The sequence below is a fragment of the Nyctibius grandis genome, chromosome 4, assembly GCF_013368605.1.
Source record: "Nyctibius grandis isolate bNycGra1 chromosome 4, bNycGra1.pri, whole genome shotgun sequence".
In the NCBI taxonomy this organism is placed as follows: Eukaryota; Metazoa; Chordata; class Aves; order Nyctibiiformes; family Nyctibiidae; genus Nyctibius; species Nyctibius grandis.
In genome coordinates this window covers 89,357,385-89,376,106 of record NC_090661.1, presented here as the reverse complement: position 1 = coordinate 89,376,106, position 18,722 = coordinate 89,357,385, and the positions used below count along the sequence as shown (strand labels likewise).

Below are 18,722 nucleotides of genomic sequence, written 5' to 3'. Positions count from 1 at the left end.
GACAGATCAAAACTGGGGCTCAGGCAGGCGAGTCCTCCCAGCATGTGGCACCCGCATCCCCCTGCAAGCATCCCCCCTGCACCCACACCTCCCACCTGGCACCAGCATGGCCACGGGACCGCTCCACAGCCACCAAGCACACGTTTCTGTCCCAACGTTTCCCCATCTCTCCCTTTCCTATCCGGGGGGTTTCCCGGTGCAGCGCCAAGAGGAACGGTCACTGGTACAGTCTCGCAAGCAACACCTCCCACGCGCAGCCAGCCCCATCCGAGCGGGGCCCCTTCTGTTATTCCTTTCTCCGACAGTTCCTTTTTCACTTGTCACCCTGTTTTGCTACTACTCAGCTCACAGCTTCCTCCTGCGTGGCTGTGGTCCTCTCCTTCTTGAAGGATGTCATTCGCATTTTCTCAAGTTATCTCGCAGCGCTCCATTTTTCTCTGCCCGCTTTTCTAAAGGCGGTTAGGGCTGAGTTTAGCCAGATGCAGGGACAGTGCAAGGAACCTGTCCCAGGCTTGCCATAACATAACCTCTCCTGCCCAAGCAGCACACCCAGCTGCAGTGCTCTCTGAGATTCAGCTCAAACTCCCTCGTCACCCAGATCTTTAAACACCTCTGGTCCAGAGGGGTCTGGATCAGCCCCTGGACGCTGTCTCAGCTCCCAGACACAAATAAGTGTAGAGCATCACTACTCCTCTGCAGGCTTCAGCTACAGGAGCGTCTCATAAGAGCATGACAATTCCCCCCAGCCCTTACAGCATCTCCTGTGTCCCAGGCTCTGTCTCAGAAAGCCAACTGTCCTGATTGAGATGTTAATGCTGTTTCCAGGGAGCCCCTGCCCTTACAGAGGGGAGAACAGCATCACCTGCCCTTCCCCCTGGGCTTGGCTGCCAGCTCCAACACGCATCGACTCCTCCACCATTTTTGCTGGCACAGGTCCGACAGGAACCAACGGGTCGTGGCCCATGTCCTAAATCTTCCTCCTTCTGGAGACAGGACAATTTTCCCCTACTCTCTGCTCATCCTCTCTCGGCTCCCACTCTGCCAAGCACAGAGCGGCTGCTGCAGCTTTCGGTGAGGAAAACCCCTAGGCAGCCGCTCCCGGGGGGATACATCCAGCCAGGACCACTTCTCCCCTGTGGGAGCATCTCCCCAGAGCTCCCCACAGCCGAGCACCCACCGCTCCTCTCTTCCCTCGCACCAGCTCGGCTTTCCCTTGGAGAAAACCATTTATTTATAGCTGTCCGGGCTGCCTTTAGCACATTTCGACAGCCCACGTCTTTGCCTCCCTGAAGATGCGCCTGCAGTGTTTCTGTTCTCACCCTGCTGCTGCGGCCATCCCAGCCTCCTCTTGCCTCCTCGCATCCCCCACCCAGCACTCCCAAAGGGGCTTATAAATGGCTTCAGAAGGAGGTTTTAAAGGAAGGTGAGGAGAAAGGAGAGACAGGGCTACTAAACTCCTCTCCCTTCCCCCCCAAGGGAGCAGAGAGAAACTCAAGGGCTTGGGTCCCCCCTCCCAAGGAAAAACACAACTCCTGCCAGCTCGGGACAGATGCTGAAGCGAGGTTTGCCAGCAGCACCCTGGCTCCTGGTGTGCCTCAGGGCTGCACCATGGCACCGGTGCTGAGCCAAGATGCGCACGGCTGTGAGGCACTGGGAACCAGCGCTGGGCAGTGCAATAGCAGAGATCACCTTCTTGCCTGGGTAATCCTCAATGGAAGGAAAGATCCATTTTTTATCAGCTCTCCACCTCACAGGAGACGTGCTCTTCCCCAGCGAGCTGCCGGAGGGACTCTGGCTCCCCCCCAAGCCAATGATGCTTTATTCTTCCGTCCAGTGCTGACAGTTTAATTAAACCCGGTTTGAGATGGGGTCGCCAGGGTCAGGCGCTCTCCAGCGAAACCTTAGATCAGCACCATTTCCAGCCACCGGGACTGCTTAATGAGTTATCTGCTTGTTGCAGCGGATAGAAATAAGGGAGGCCATGCGGAGAGTCCTCCTGCCTTCCAGTCCTGCTGCCAGCCCCCCCACCCCACCATCTCAAACCAAGACGTGCTCCAGGCAGGCGTCAGCTCAATATTCCCAAATACCGAGGGGAAAACGTTCCTCTCCAGGCATCTCACCTCCCCCACGCCCTCATTTGAGCTTTGCTTTCCGCTGGCCCTTTCCTGCTATTCCCCAGTTTATTTAAGCCCCCGACGGATCAGGTTTAACTCCAACCCCTTCCATTATCCCAATGCACAAATGCTCTTTATAGCCCAGCTCCAAGTAACTAATTGCAGCTTGAGCCGGGCTGGGAGACCACAAAGCACCACCAACGTGGATCAGGCTTTGACACTCAGACCCAGGAGGCAGACAAGCAGCTCTCCATCCCGACCCGAGCCCGAGGTCCTCCTCTCTGCGCTTGTGAGGTATTTCCATGAGGCTCGAGGTACAGTGGAAAACTGCTCTATGGGTATCACATACCCCACATTCAACAGACTTGCTTTAACCTGCTGCCGTGTTACTGATGTGCTGCTGAAGATGCATCAAGACGAAGGCTAGAAGAGGTTGGACAATCCAAGCCAGCACCCAGGTACCCATCTAAGCAACCCCCACTGGTTCCTGCATCCACCCCAGCTTTCTGCCTCAGCTGCCACCCACCCAGCAGACCTGGCAGCCTCCTTTCCCAGCTAAACAGATCTCAGCCCAACTCGTTCAGCCAGTTTCTGCTAATTCAAGACCTCCCAGTATCAAGGTTCGAGGACATGAGGACCTAGCAGGTACCCTGGGAGGTCGAGGAGCACGTCGTGGGTGGCCGCAGTGGGCAGGGCATGGGGAAGCAAGCCTTTGCAGGCACTGCTTGCTGGAAATAGTCTGAAGACCAGGATCTGCAAGAGCATGGTGCTGGTAAGAGCCCTCTCTTCCTGTCCTGTCCCATCCCATCCTGACCAGCACAGGTCCCAGCCTGCCTCCAGGGCAGGGAGGGGTCACCGAGCCTCGGGGCCACCCCAGATCCATTTCAGCAGTTAAATAAGCACAAATCCTGGCAGAGAGGCTCCGATTTCAGTTCAAGGCGATCTGATTTCAATTTAGACCAAACCTGCTTCCCACTGACTCATATCCCTGTAGCCTGAGCCAGATTTGCAGCAATTTAAGAGTCCTTATGACCTCCCGCACTGGCTGGACTAGCACCAGTCCATATCCTACCTCCTGCTAAGCCAGCATGACGGTGTGTCTAGGCAAGCTCTGCCTGGGCACCCCCTGTTCTGCTGTTCCCCCAAACCATCCTTGGGCGTCTCAGCAATGGGCAGCCACAAGGAAAGGGAGTGGCAGGTCCTGCAGCATGCGGGGCTTTGCTGCCCAAATGCAGCACCCAAGGCTCTTGCAGGGCAGCGGCTCTGATGCGCTCCCCGGGCAGACCTCAGCACTGCATCCCTGCCCTCACCAACACAGCCAGCGTGGGGGGTAACATGCTGCAGAGAAGGACGGCAGGCGGCTCCACATGTCCCCTCCCTCCCCGATCCCACAGCACGGCACAGGGACCCTCTGCTCCAGACGTGCATCAAAGCTCTCCCAGACATGGCACCACCTATAGCTGAGGGGCTGCAAAAATCTAAGCCTGCTCACACAGCCCCAGATTGCACAAGAAAAGCTCTGGGTGCTGGTGTCCAGGCGGTGCTTGTCACAGCAGAGACGGTCAGAAAACAGCTTCAAGGCAGGGCGGGAGGGAACAGGTTTGAAGCAACCACCACGTCGTGGGAAGCAACAGTAAAGCAACGGGCAGAGGCTGAAATGCACCTGCACACAGCATGGCTGCGAGGAGCATCTTGCACATCCCTCCTCACCCACGGCAGTATGTACAGCCCCGTGCACATCGTGCGAAGGTACGTACAGCCCCGGGCACGCTGTGGCACAGGCCCAGCTCCACGTGAGCCCAGGGGCCGTGGCAGGGCACACCGCACAGCCCACACGGGAGGCTGCCCCTCTGCACCTCCCCAGTGAATTGTTGGGGTTTGCTTTTTTGAGAGAGCCTGTTATTAAAAATCTTCTGGAGAAGATTAAAAGGGAAACATTAATGTTTGTAAAATAATTCTCTCAACCGTGTTTTTGTTATGCAATGGGCGGCTGGAGGAGGATGGGCCCTTGCTGGCACCACAACACAGAACAGCTGAGCTCAACAAATGCCATTTGATAATTAATTGAACGCCTGTGCTATCAGCTGCCATTACCTAGGCCCATCTTTGGCACCGGTCCACCATTTCACACAACCCACGCTGGCAACCCACACAGCATTTTAACCCTTCATTACACCGCCTGTGGCTGGACTCTGGGACTGACTCCCTGGCCGTGCTGGGAGAAACAGGCATCGCCGCTGAGCAAAACAGCTCAGCCACAGCCTGCCTGCACGGGCAGGGCTGCCTGGCCCCGACATGGCCATGCTTGTCCTGGCAACATCTCAGCCCATTCAGTTATTTCATCCACTCCTCCCCTGCCCCAGCAGGGACGTGGCATCCTCATTTCACAGATGAGAAATGGAGATACAAGGTGCAGTAAGCAGAGAGCTCATGTCCCAGCCACAACTGCCCTGCTCTTGCGCACTGCAAATCAGCCACAGGGTGTAAGGATCTTCTCTGAGCGATGGAGAGCATCCAGGCCCAGTTTGGCATGCACCCTCTCCTCCTCACAGCCCCCTTCCCAATGTTCATGGTGCCTGACATAGCTGAGAGCTCGTAAATGCTTTGTTAAGAGGATTTCCTGAAGTTTGAACAATGCTGGCACCACCAACAGCACCATTGCCCGAGCAAAGCAGCCCCAGTCAAGGGAAAGCCAACATGGAAAAGAGAATATTTATCCAAACCCCAGCAGCCCTCCCCAGGCAGCCTGCTGCTGCACGCAGGGAGAAGGAGCAGAGGGGTCTGCAGAGCTGGGGCTTGCATGACAAGAGACAGTCCCTGGGGTTGTTTCGGTGGGTGCAGAGAGACAGGCAGGGACAGGGGCAGGCAGGGCTATGCAGGGATGGGGCAGCAGGCACGCGGGGCTGGATCTGCCCTGGGCAGGGCTTTCCCCTCCTTCCCCAGGCTGCTCCAGACACCAGCAGAAAGGTGGCTCTTGAGCAGGGCCGTGGGTCTCTCTGAGCCCCCACAGAGGTCTCTGGGCAGGACGTGACCCCCTTGAGGACATCCTCTTTCATCCTCCCGTCACAACAAGCTGGTCTAGGGCATAAGGGCACCCCGCTCCACAGCCTGTGACCCACACCCAGAGAGGAGGCAGCAGGGCACGTAGCACCTCTGCAGCTGGCACTGTGCAGGCACAGCCCAGCTCAGCGACACTAGCCCCAGCCCAAACTGCCAGCACCTCCTTCTCCATCCCCATGCACTGCAAGGACATTTAACACAGTCTTTAACAGCACTGGTCTCAGGTCTTCTGCAAGGCAAAGCTGATTCCCTGCCACGCTGCATGCTCAGGTTGCTCAGAAACAGGGTGCCAGGCGCATGCCAGGCCCTCACTGGGACAAGACACCAGTAACCACCAGCACAACCTCCCAGAAGCAGCACCCTAGCAGGATGTCAGTGCCCCTCCAAACCCCATGGCAGTCGCAAGCAGCCCCACAAGTGAGCCCCACCGGCACAGAGGGTACTTACAGCCGTGACAGCGCCTGGTTGTTCTGGAAGAGGAGCTCAGGCAGAGTGTGCAGCTGATTGCGGTTCAGCCGTCTGCAGGGAAGGAGAAAAGGGTCAGGGTTTTGGGGGCAAAGAAATCACTCTGCCTGCAACCCAGCTGGCAGCTCTGGGCACAGCTGGGGTGCTGGCTCACTCAGAGGGGCCATTAGAGCAGAGCATCCCACCTGGTGAGGACACCCCTGTCCCGCTCGAGGCTCTCCTAGGCAAGGGCAACCAACGGGGCATTAATGGACTTACACACAATATTGTAATTACAAGCAGACAGGACTCCAAGCTGCTAACTGCTGATTGCTGCTTAACTGCACTGGTAACCTGCTGCTCACTCAGCTCCTCCTATTTGCTCGAGCAGCTCGGGATTTTTAAACTGCTGAGCTATTTTACTGAGTACTGGACTGGAACTTATGGCTCCCTCACTAACATATGGGACACAGCTGATAACAGTGCGAGTGATTTGTGTTTAACCTGCCCCTCACCTCAAAAGCATCAGAAAGGACTTTAAGATCTATAGAAACAGAAATAGGTTTGCTTCCCACACCGTAACATACTGCTGCCGCGCAGCAGAGAAGCTGTTTGAAGTCAGGCGGCACCGATACATTATGGTTTAAGGCAAAAAGGAAAGGACGCTCTCTGCAACTAAATCTGGCAGCCCCTCACCGACCCGCCTCCACGCCCAGGCACTCACAGCCGCTCCAGCTCCTTCATGTCATCAAACGCCCCACGCTCCACCGTGCTGATCTGGTTTTCCATCAGCTGCCTGTGGAGAGAATGGGTCAGCTTTCCGGAAAGGTGGTCCCCAGTGCCCCCATATCACTGGCAGGGTCCCTGATGCTCCTCCAGACCCAGGGCCACCACGCCCACACCAGCCCCTCAACACAACCCAGCCTCTTTCTCCCCGCTCCCTCTCGGCTGGAAGCCCACCATCCTCAGCTCAACGCGGTTGCCCTCCAGACCCGCCAGCAGATGCCCAGCAAAGGGCTCAGCATCATCTCTACCAGTCCCAGGAGGGGCCACAAGCCAAGCATGGCGCCCGCCAAGGTTGGGGCAGCTGGCCCCTTGCTGCAAACTCACAGGACGCGGAGCTGCTTCAGCCCGGTGAAGTCATTCTTGTTGATCCGTGTGATGTTGTTGCCATTGAGCTCCCTGCGGAGAGAAGAGGCTGAGATCAGCAAGGAAGCATTCAGGAGGTAGCCAGGCACTGGGGCTCCCCAGTAGCTCCCCAAAAAGGGCAGACAGGGCCCAAAGGACAGCAGTGGCTACTGTGTTTCTGTGCCCCTTGCTGGGAACGGCAGAGCTGGCCGCTGGCTCCAAAGAGGATCCTCATCCTCATGGCCAGCAGCGCTGGGCACGCAGAAGTCTGCCTGGCCAGGAGTGTGTAAGCTGGCATCTTTCATGTCCCCCTTGGGACAGAAGCCCCAGAGCCTTCAGCAATGCAATATGCAGCCCAGTGACACCAGCAGCCACCTGTCTGGATGCACATTGCTCCACTCTGGAAATGCAGCAGGGTCATCCCAAACACACAGAGCCGCTTACAGAGGGCAGGGGTAATGAGAAAGGGAACAACTGTCCCCCAGAAAAGTAGGACCCAGCTGCAGGTCACCCACAGGGATAACGACTGATTCAGTCCTCAACACCTCACACCTTCCTCTGCCCTGTGCCACCTCTGAAACATCTGCCTGGAGAACAAGCCACAATTCAAGAGACTCTTGCACGGGACCGTCTGTTTCTCCTGGCTTTGCTTCCACATGCGAAAGCCCTGGGCGTGCACAGGGACAGGCACCTCAGCCAGAAGGGAGGTGCCGTCCCAGCTTGCTCGCCCTGCTGGTGGAAATAAGGTGGGGGGGTTGCCCGTGCTGTGCGTACACCCACCCCATGGCTCCTGTCCAGCCCATGCTCTGCTCAGCACCAGGGCAAGGTGTGCCCTGCTGCCGGACCCACAGGTGGCAGGGGCTCTGCTTCCCAGCCTGATTGGCTACGCCTCCCCGCCTCCCCCCGCCACGCTCTCCAGCGTGTCCCTGCTAGGATTATCCTGCTTTAAAACATATCGAGCCGGGAACTGCAGAGATTTTCACCTCACAGCCTCAGCTTTGCAGTGCCTTTCTGCATTAGGGGCTGTGAGCACTGCAGGGACAGACAGGGATGGTCAGCCCACAGACTTACAGCCTGCAGAGCTGGCGGTCCCTGTGCAGCACCCCACAGCAGCATGCACCCCTCACCACGAGCCCCACCTGCCCACGGTATGTGCTGGGGATGAAGGATGCCCACGCAAACGCACTGCCCGGGGAGGGCTCCCACCCTGGAGACCCAGCTGCCTGCATTGAATGCAGACGCAGAAATCAAGAGGAAACAAATAACCTGCAGGAGGTGGAGGCAGTCAAGGGAAGGATGAGCTGCTGGAGCCAGCGCAGGAGAGAGGCAGGAGGGTGCCAGCCTGGGGCAGGTTGCGGTGCCCGGGCAGGACCCCAGCACCCAGGGCTCTACAACCCCCCAGCCCCGGCAGCGGGACTGGGGAGCAGGGATGCCCCACATCACACAAGGGGCTGAACGCAAAGCCCATCGTTTCCATCCAGAGCCAAAGCCTCCCTCCAGCGGGCTCTGCGGCCATGCGAGGGGCCAAGGTCAGCAGTGGCTGCCCTTGGAGCCACGGAGCAGCGTGTAGGGCTGCCGGATACAGCCAGCGCAGCCGCGCACCCCGGGGTGCTGCCATTGTCCTGCTGAAACGGCAGATAATGGCTAATGAGTTCCAGCTCGCCATTACAGCCCCGTAATTACACCGCTATTCAGCGCCCGAGATTGCCCGGCTCCTGCCATTATCCTGCCGTGTGTGCCTGTGTTGGGAAGGAGCTGGGAGAGCACGTTACTAGGACACAGATGAATGCAAGAGGGAATGAATAGAGGTTCCCAGCCCCAGCGATTAAACTGAAACCCACACTCAGACTCTGCAGCCCCCCGGCTCGCCTGGCTCCCCATACAGCCAGCGCACAGCCTGCACGTCTGGATCCCGGAGATGGGGCTCCAAGGTTGCACCCTATGGGGCTCAGCCCTGCCCCTCTCCCGGCGAGCAAAACCCACGGCCAGACTGTAAGTCCCAGGCACGAGGCGCTGGGGTGGGTTGTGCTAAGGGGGTGGAACATCTCCCTTATGAGGAGAGGCTGAGGGAGCTGGGTCTCTTTAGCTTAGAGAAGAGGAGACTGAGGGGTGACCTCATTAATGTTTATAAATATGTAAAGGGCAAGTGTCATGAGGATGGAGCCAGGCTCTTCTCAGTGACATCCCTTGACAGGACAAGGGGCAATGGGTGCAAGCCGGAACACAGGAGGTTCCGCATAAATATGAGGAAAAACTTCTTTACGGTGAGGGTGACCGAACACTGGAACAGGCTGCCCAGAGAGGTTGTGGAGTCTCCTTCTCTGGAGACGTTCAAAACCCTCCTGGACGCGTTCCTGTGTGATATGGTCTAGGTAATCTTGCTCCAGCAGGGGGATTGGACTAGATGATCTTTCGAGGTCCCTTCCAATCCCTAACATTCTGTGATTCTGTGATTCTGTGCGTTTTAGGGACATCTGTGACCGCAGAAGGGTTGGCTCGGTACATCCAGATGTGTGTACCCGCCTCCTGATGGACCACAGCTTTGGGGCCAGCTCAGGGCAGGGAGAAACCCTGGCTTCAGGAGTGATTTTCTCCAAATGTCCCAAAGGGTCCTTGCCAAAGCAGGTTGCCTGGGAAGCTCCCCAGGGCCGGGCTGGAGGCTGAGCTGGAGGTAACGGCGCCCGTCCGAGCTCCTGGCGAGGGAGGGTCCCTAGCAGGACTCCCATGTCACCTTCTTTTAAACGTACATAACATTACACCGGCTGCAATGTGTAAGTGGAAGTTGGGAAATCTCCAGTACTGCAGACAGAGCAGAGAGGCTTGATTTAAAATCTGCTCAGTCTGAAAGCCAGGACTTACACCCCAGCCTGCAAAGCCCAGGGGGGGCTTGGACACCTCTGGGGTCCTCCAAGCACTGGCACCCCAGAGCCTCAGCCAGAGGCAGAGCATAGGCAAAGCAGAGCAGGCACATGCAGAAACACCAAAACAGCCACGGAGTGGACACGGCCAGTCCCTCCACACGCCAAAGCCAGGCTCTGCCCTCTCTCCCAGGCACCTTCTGGGACAGTGCAGCCTGAACCCTAAGTCTTTTCAGCACAAGGAGGCACAGGCAGGATGCACTGATGTGGGGCAGTGCCCCAGAACATGCCACCCTGGGGGCAACTGTGCTGCCCACCCAGCCCACACCAGCCTCCGCTCCCTGCGTGCTCGCTGAGCATCCTCAGGGTGCTCCGGGACCCGAGCTCATGGTGGTCACCGAGCGGCGCAGTGCCCCAGGGCCCCTTCGCAGCTCCGCTCCCTCAGGGACTGGCCCTGCATGCTCCCTGACAACTGCTCTCAGCATCCCCCCTTGCTTTTGTTCGGGTAAATGATGGCCTTTGCAACCAAGATGGGAACGAACAGCAGGTAAGCTTATTTGTAAGGATGCCGAGGCAACACTGCTATTTAACTTCATGCCATATTTTCCCCTCTAAATCCCCTTCAGTTCCTCGGAGATAAATTACAGTCTGCTGTGCCCAGAAAGCCAGATCCCCGCTGCTCAGCTGCTCACCCGCTGCCTCCGTGCCCTTTCCTAGTGAAGCGAAACACCCTGCCCTGCCCCGCGCAGCAGAGCTTCGATAAGGACTGATGTGTCTGGGAAGCTGCCTGGCAGATTGGCTGCATTTCTGGACTGTGATTTGAAACCAGAGATGCAGGCCGTGCTCTTTCCCCACAAATCCATAGGGTTTAACGCCAGAAAGCATCCTCACGCTCATCCAGGCTGCCCTCCTCCGCCCCCCAGCACCCCAAATCTCACATTGCCGCTGTAAAGGCAGCGAATTTTCATTTCCAACCTTCAAGTTTCAGAACCCCCCTCCCATTTCTCCCTGGGAAGAGGAAAATCATTAAAACAAGCAGTCCCTTTGCTACGTTGCTTGTGGATCATCCCGCTCCCAGATGGGATGTCTGCGTTGCAGCAGGGTTTGTTAGACTGGATTTGCATAGTCTGGGTTTATATTTGGTTTCTAGCTTTGGATGGCTCATTCCACTCCCAAGGGGTCTGACGCGTCTTTTCCCTTTGCAGGGTTTGGAGCTACGCTAACTCAGTAACAACTGCAGAGAGTGCAAATGCTGAGGGGTAATTTATTAAATACAGCCAACATGAGTGATATTTCCCTGGGCACTGACTTATCAGGAGCAGGAAGGGGATGGAGCAGACAGCGCAATCCCACTATCCGTACTCCGTTGCAAAGCATCAGCTTTTGGCACGCACGTGCCGCCTGTCCTTGTGCTCAGCTCAGCACTGCTCTCCCACTGAGGCAGAAATCCTAACCGCTGTGCTCCCCGGACTCCTGCTTTTCAGAAGGCACAGGGAAAGTCTGCGACATGAAACCCTGCATTTGTGCCCACAAGTGAAAAATTGCGTCCCGGCCCCATCACCGCCAGCGCAGAGGGGGTGTGCACAGCGCCCGAGCACTGGCTGCAGGGGCTGGCAGAGAAGGGTCCGTGCCAGCAACGCCTGCAGCCAGCTCTGCTCCCACGGTCCCTTCTCTGAGGGCCGACGCTGTGCCGGTGCCCGGCGAGGCCGGCAGCTGCATCGTTCGTGCAATGCATCCCTCCCTCTGTGGTCCCCATCGCCCTGCTGCTCCTGCCCTTGTCTTAGAGCACGGGCCCTCAGGGGCACGGCTCCCCTCCCAGCAGCTCCACAGCCCTCATCCCAGAGCCCTGACCCCAGCTGGAGCCAGCAGTGACAGATAACAATCGGGGAAGCACAGAGATGAAGGCTGCAAGGTCACACACCCCACAGCAGTATCTCTGCAGCCCTCCATCAATCCTGACAGACACGTATGCAGCTCCTTCAGGGATGGGGACCGACACTCCCCTGTGCCCTATTCCAGCAAGTCACTGCTCCTGCCTGAAGGACCATTTCCAAAACTCTGACCTGAACCCCTCTCGACGAACCCCATCCTTGCCTGTCCCAGCCACCACGGTGCAGAGACAAGGCTGCTCCCTTGCCCACGCTGGTCCCCTCTTCCAGTCCTGTTCCCCCCAACAAGCCCCCAGCCCCAGGGGTGCAACCCTCCCTCAGGGCTTCTCTGCCTTGCAGGGGCAGGACATGCTCAGCTCGTGCTCCCAGCCCACGTCTGTGCGGTTGGTGATTCCTTCCCACCAAACACCTTCCTCAGGTCCCCAGGCAGCAGCATCCTTTTTTTCAGTCCATTCCTCCTGTTTGCCAAGCCCACTCTGAAATCTCAGCCTGCCCTCCAGCCCGCCTGCATCTCTCCCAACTTGGTGGCATCTTCAAATGTCATAAGTAGCTCATGTCCCATCACGCAGACTGCTAATGTAAACACGAACCAGGCTCAGACCCTGGACTGACCCCTGCGCACAGCACTGGGGGACAGAGCAGCTGCATCCTTTCATCCCATACTTTTATTGCATTTTTCAAGTCTTCTCGAGATTTCACCCAGCTGCTTGTATGTAACCGAGTCCCAACACAGGCTCGCTGAGCTGCCCAAACAGTGAAATGAAGGGCAGAGCCCTTCCCAGAAGAGCTGGTCCCCTCCAGCGCCAGCACAGAGGGATGTCACTGCATCCACCAGCTCCCTGCAGCCCATGGGGGCATGGCTGGGTGCTAACCCCATCGTCTCCACGGTGCATGGGGGGTACAGGGTGCTGCTGCCCGCTGCTCAGGGAGGGGGCACTGGGCACCTATGCTCTGGGCTGACACAGCTGCACAAGGGGCTCAGCACCTTCTGCTCCTTTTCCTTCCCATCCCTGCCCTGATCAGACCGCTCAAGGAAGAGCGAGGGTGCCCACAGGGTTCATCAAAATCCTTCTGAGGGTGCCATACATCCCAGGGCAAACACCTTGCCAGCATGCACCCCACCAGATGCCTGCAGGGTGATGTGTCCGAAGAGGAGAGCTCCAAAAGGAGCTATGTGCTATTTGGGCTCATCTCAGAATAACTGCCCTCAGCCCAAGGGGAACCCAGCCCCAAGCACAGCATTGGACCCCAGAGCCCAGGATGCTTTAGGAGGTACTAAAGCAGGTCAGCATCACAATAAATTTTTAAGTGTTACAAACAGCACCGGTTGTGCAAGTAACAGTGAGGATCCCAAATGCTTTCTGCTCTTCCTAACTTCTCTCTGGGGTTTTCATGCCACAGCCATTAGCCACTCGCAGTCAGGGAGTGCTTTACACTCACACAGCATCGTGGTACGTCACCTTCAGGTTAAAAATAAATAAATAACCTCGCTCAACCCCGGTGCGAGAGAGAAAAGGCAGCAGGTTGTTTCTGTTTCATAAACGGGGAAACTGAGGCTCAGATTTATCTGGATACGCTCAAAATTGAGCTTTTTGTGCTGTGCTGACTAGCCTGGCAAGGAGTATCGCTGCTCCTGTGGCTCCACTGCTTCCCAGGGCAGGGCAGGCAGCTCAGCCCTCAGGCTTCGTCCTGCCACCCAGCAGATCAAGCTCCAATCCACCCTGCATCTTCCTCAGCAAACCCCCCTTTGCTCACCCCTCCTGCAGCAGCTCACAGCAGGGACAGGAGAACAAGTGCGCCTGAACTGCTCAGTTATGGGTGCCTGCCCAACCCCACACCAGCTGGGTCTCCTGGAGCATCCCATTTTGGAGCTGAGGCTTCCTCCTGCCAAGAAATATCCAGGGCCAGGAGCTTGCCTCTCTCCACTCTTGGTGCCCAGGGCTGCTCCTCGGCTGCATCGCTTGAAAAATTAATCTTCTCTTTTTTCTGATCTTCCTCTTCTAGCAGCCTCTCTTCCCCATAGGACACTTGCCTCTGCTATTTTGAGTAGCGAGTGCATCCAAAATGCATGCCAGGAACGCAGACACTCAGCACAGTTTCAGAGCCTGTATGTGGACCTGAGACAGTCCTGGAGGGGACAGCCTGGGACCGACCCTGCACCAACACCACAGAGAGGTTCCCTCCATCGCACCTCATTCCCCTCCTGCTTCCAGCAGCGCCACAACCCTAATGACCAGGCTGCAAATCATCCCCTCTTGCTGCCCACATTGCTAATTGCAGCCTGGTGCTGGACAGCAGGGAAACCTCCACTTGCTGCTGCTGCCACTACAGCCGTCCCTGGCTGTCCCCTGAGCGGGGACACAGGACAGGGGCCAGCTACCGGAGCTGGCCATGGAGCTACTCGTGCTGGAGCCTGCCGAGGAGCAGAGATCTGGGTCTGACATCCCCCGGGATGGGGCCATTCGCTAACGCACAACTGGTTTTTATTGCATTTCAGAAAAACACGCACAGAAACATCACTTTGCCTTTCAGCTTTTATGAAAGGTTATTTCGCTAGCAATAAAGATACAGGAGATGCGTCCGCAGCGCTAAGTACCTCTGGAGCGGGCAGGGAACCATGAAGGACTCAGATGTGAGACAAAGACAGGCTCCTTGGTTGCCCACCTCACCTTCCTGTGCATGCACACATCCTGCTCCAGCTCCCGCCTCGCCTACCCGCGCTGGCTCCCTGGGCAGCAAACCAGAGCAAGGATGGAGGAAAAGCCCCTCTCAACGCGGGGTCACGGGCTCATGCACCTTTCCCCAGATGGGACACCCTTTCCCTGCCAGCAGCACCTCGGTGGCACCCCGAGTCCCCTCTCTTCCCCCGGGCTGTGGGCTCTGCTCCCTCACAGGGGTCTCTCGAGCATCCTTTGCATTTTATAGCTGCCTCACTCTTCTGGTGGCCAGAGGTTTGGTAGGAAACAATGAAGTTGGGGAGCATGAAACTCAAAGCAAATGCACATCCCGTAATGAGCCAGCTGGATGGTTTCTGTGCATGCGTGTGCACAGGGTGCTATCCTGCCTCGGCACTGCTGCCACCATGCCCAGCACACAGCAGCAGCAGTGACAGCGTTTGCAGGTGCACACGAGAGACCCACAATTAAAGCCAGGAACAATTCCCCCTCTTCCCTCCCATCTCGGCGGTGAGGAATTGCCAGCGGCACAATGCATCACCCCGGAGAAGCAAAGTGGCAGCACATTTAAGGCAAAAATATCTATTTTAAAGCATGCAATAAAACAGAGCCAGGGAAGGGTTTATAGGGAAGCAATTGCTGTGCGGGGTGAAAAGTGGTCACCAGAGGCCAATCCGCCTGGCTTTATTGCCTGTTACCGGTGACTTCTCCCAACCAGGGGACAATAGATCCTCCGCTATCAGCCTCAGCTCCAGTCAATACAAACATGACATAGTTTTTTAAACTAATATTTTTCCAGCATGCAATTCCATGGAGAGCGAGAACGCAGCGTTACCATGGCGATATATAGACAGCATCTGCCTTGGACGTAGCTGAAGGGAGAAATTGGAATAGAATTGCAAATTTCCTCTGTCCGGGAAGGCTCCCAAAGAAGCCAGCGCAGCGGGCTGAGCAGGCTGCCTTCCCCAGCCAGCCCGCGACCTCCCAGTGCCCAGCACTGGCTCTGCCGAGAGCCGAGGGCAGCGGGGCCGGCCGAGCACTGCCCTGGATGGAAATCAGTCCTGCATCCCGCCCCAGAGCTCTGCAGAGCTGCGCGCTCCTGTAACCAGCCTGCTCAGCTGCAACACCAAACACTTGTCCAGGCACCCCAGGAAAGGGAGAGGTTGACCCCCCACAAGGTGCTTCCTAAGAATTAACGTTCCCCAAAGCACCCCGAGGAGACACCGCGCAACGGCTGGTGTCGAACACACGAGCGCTGCTGAGATACGCCGGCCTTGCCACCGCAAGACATTTTTATTAACCGGCTAGAGGGAGACGTGTGTGCATGGATTAAACACACGCTGAACGAGAGCTCGCTGCTGTAATTTCGGCAGGGGACGGTTAGGCAGCGCACGAGCGTGCCTCGGGTGTGGCCGCCTGGGCACTGAGGTCCCGTAGCCAAGGGCTGGAGCTCAGCACCCTTCCCCTCCGCCAGCGAGCTGGGTGGAAGAGCAGGCAGACAGGGGAGACAGCAGAGCTGGCTGCAGTCTGGATGGGTCCCATTTCAGCACAGGCAAATCCCAAGTTGGGGGAACGAGGCAAATGGGAGCCCCATGCAATGCTGAGGCCAGGGACCCCGGGAGGGAGAAGAGGGAGCCAAGGGGGATGCAGTGATGGGGACCCCCAAACCCAGCTCTGCTGCCCTCCATGAGGGGGGGAAAGGGGCACGGCACAGCCAACAGTGAGATGGGGAGTGTTCAGCCCAGCAGAGAGGAGGCAAAAGGGGTGAGTGGGGCAATTCTCAGCTGTCAGCTGAAAACTTCAAAAGCCGGAGAGAGCGCAACGCCGCGAGGCTCAATTCAACCCCCACAAGCAAAGAGCTGGGCTGGAAGCAGCCATTTGACGGTGGCGAATTTGCACTGATCCTGCTGGCACGGGGAGAGTGACCCAGCTCCCCAACAGGGCAGCCTGCTCTTCAGAGGTGCTTTCAATGAAAGAAAGAAAGAAAAGCAAGCAAATGGGGAAGGGAACTGTGCCCTTCTCCCACAGCTCAGACCCGATGGACTCCTGGGAGTAGATAACACGGTAGGGCTGGAGGATTATCATCCCGTCCTGCCTACAGTGCCCCCAGGACCTGCTCTATCGTGCTTGCCAGAGGCGTAGGCAGGAGCAGAGGCAGCCGTGTGAAGCGCCCAGAGATTTTGCTGCTTTCCCCCTTGCTGCAGCATAAGTCTCTTACTTGGTGCCTGATCCAGGCGGGGTGGGGGAAGGCACCACTTGGCAGTTACGTCAGGTTGCAGACTAGAAGGCACTTAGGGAGCAATGTGCTCTGCCCTGGTGCAAGGAAAGAGGGGTCCCCTGTCCCCCCACACAGCCACCACTCATGCTCCTTCCTGGACACGTCTCCAGCCCTTACCCTGCACCAACAGCATGGCACTGCCACCGGGCAGACATCATGGGAAACCTTCAAGCAGCAGACAAGACAATTTCTCCCCAGCCTGTGACTCCCCAAAGTTGCAGTGACTCTGCAAGGCAAATAATTCCCTCTTCTTCAAAGGAAAAGGGTGTGTTTCAAAAGCGATGGAGCTCAGACCTCACCACAGGACGCTGCTGTCTCAGTCCCCGTGATGGCTTTGGCTGTGCCAGCACACAAGGCTGCAGTGGCAGCACTGCCCTGTCCAGGGGTTTGACCCATGCCACCATGGGGCTTAGCCAGCTGGGAGGCTGGAGAAAGCCTGGAGCCTCCAAACACCACGTCAGGCTGCCGTGCAAGGCTGTGGGCATGCAACAGGCAGGCAACACGGCAGCGGGGACACCACTGCCTACGGGCACTGTGGGACGCCTGACGAGGTTGGCACTGCTCATGCTGCGCATCCCGGGGCTTGGGAAAAGAGGCAGGCAGCGGAGGGCACTGGTAAGGGGTTGCTGGCTTCCCAAAGAAAACCAGCCCCTGGAGACAGGGAGTCCCAAGCACAGACCCTGCCACAGGCTCCCCTGCAGTTGCTAGCTGACCCCACTCCATCAAGTGGTGAGAAGCTGGAGTCTGCAAGGTTGCAGCCTCTTTACAGGGAACTCAAACTCACTTCCGATCTGTTATAGCAGGAATTCACTGCTCGGAGATAGACCTGCTCTGCACAGACACCCTCGAGCACCTGCAAGGGCGTGCAACATAGCAGGAAGTAGTTATCCAGCAGACAACACCCGCGAGAGTGCAGCATGTCTAGCTCAACCCAGCCAGCAGATCCCACAGCAGCAGCTGCACGAGTATACAGAAAACCCAATGTCACCAAGCACTGACGGCCACGGAGGACCGGGTCAGTGGAGGCAGAACAGGAGGCAGCAAGCAGGACCCACTGCCAGAGGGGTAGAGATGCCCTGCGGGGCAGGAGCAAGACACCCACCCAAGGGCATCCTCCATCGACCCACTCCAGCATTGTCCCATCTGAGCAGTGCTGAGCACCTGCCCAGCAGGCAGAGGCGGGGGCTCACCACCCACGTTCCCTCAGCACCCTGCACCCAGCTGTGTGGAGAGCAGATGCTGCGGAGCCCACCGAGCTCCCTGAGGGGTGGAAAGGGCTGGTGCAGGCAAGAGCATCTGTGCACAAACCTTTCCCCCAGCCCTGGGCACAGAGGAAAGGGGGATCCTGTCTCGGAGCTCACAAACCAGCTCTATGGGACTGCAGCTCGCAGCAGCCTGGTTGCTGTGCTGGGTAATGATCATTTGCATGGGGTAATTATGGCAGGAGAAGAGAAAACTCCAGTAAAGCAGTGTCCCGCAGAGCTCCCAGCGCTGCACGCCGGCTGCAGCCCTGGCAGCGGCTGCCTGCAGTCCCTGCCTGCGGGGTCTCTCCCCAGCTGCAGGCAAAGGGCACATTCACACTCTGGTAACCGGAGGCAGCGCAGCACAGGGACAGGCTGTCCCGGGACGCATCCTGCCCTGAGGAGGTAGCAGCCCGACGTGTCCCTGTGCTGCAAGTGGGATGTTGGGGCAGCCTGGCCCCACAGCTGGAGCTGAAGGGGGGATACTGTGCCACCAAGCTCCACCGCAAGCCCCTGGGATAGGGCACCCGCTGTCCCTGAGTGGAGGGGAGAGGTTGGGGACAGCCCTGATCTCCTGCTGAGATTGGGGCCACCTGCATGCTGGGAACCTGCCACCAGCAGCGGGTTGGATATATTCAGCTCATGCCCCTCTCCCCGGATCAGGGACCCGCTGCAGCCGCAGGGCCCCCGAGCACAGAGACCTGCCCAGCCAGGTGCAGTGGCAAAGGGACACCCTGCCCAGGGAGCTCAGCGGGCGCTGCAGGACCCCCGCAGCCAGCTGGACCATGACTATGCTCCCTGGGAGGAAAGCTTTCCTTATGGGATCCACCCGGGAGACCCAGGGACTGTCCCTGGAACCCCGGGGATGTGGCAGGGGCTTTGATGAGCAGGGAGATGTGGGCACAGGGGACTGACTGGGTGAGCTGTGGCGCGGCTGTAGGCTGGTCACACTGCAGGGTCCCAAGGGGAGATCAGGGGAATGAGGCCTGATCCCCAGCACAACGTCCCCAGGAGGGCTCCCCAGGGACAAAGGGG

The 18,722-nt window shown here is 57.8% G+C and overlaps 1 protein-coding gene across 1 annotated transcript in view; it reads right to left on the bottom strand.

The window, feature by feature from the left end:
- Positions 1 to 18,722, bottom strand: part of SLIT1 (slit guidance ligand 1) — a 63,496-nt gene that overhangs the window by 43,708 nt on the left and 1,066 nt on the right. The window contains 3 exon segments of the mRNA XM_068397479.1: positions 5,622 to 5,693; positions 6,343 to 6,414; positions 6,729 to 6,800. Coding sequence (XP_068253580.1) covers positions 5,622 to 5,693; positions 6,343 to 6,414; positions 6,729 to 6,800 — 216 coding nt within the window.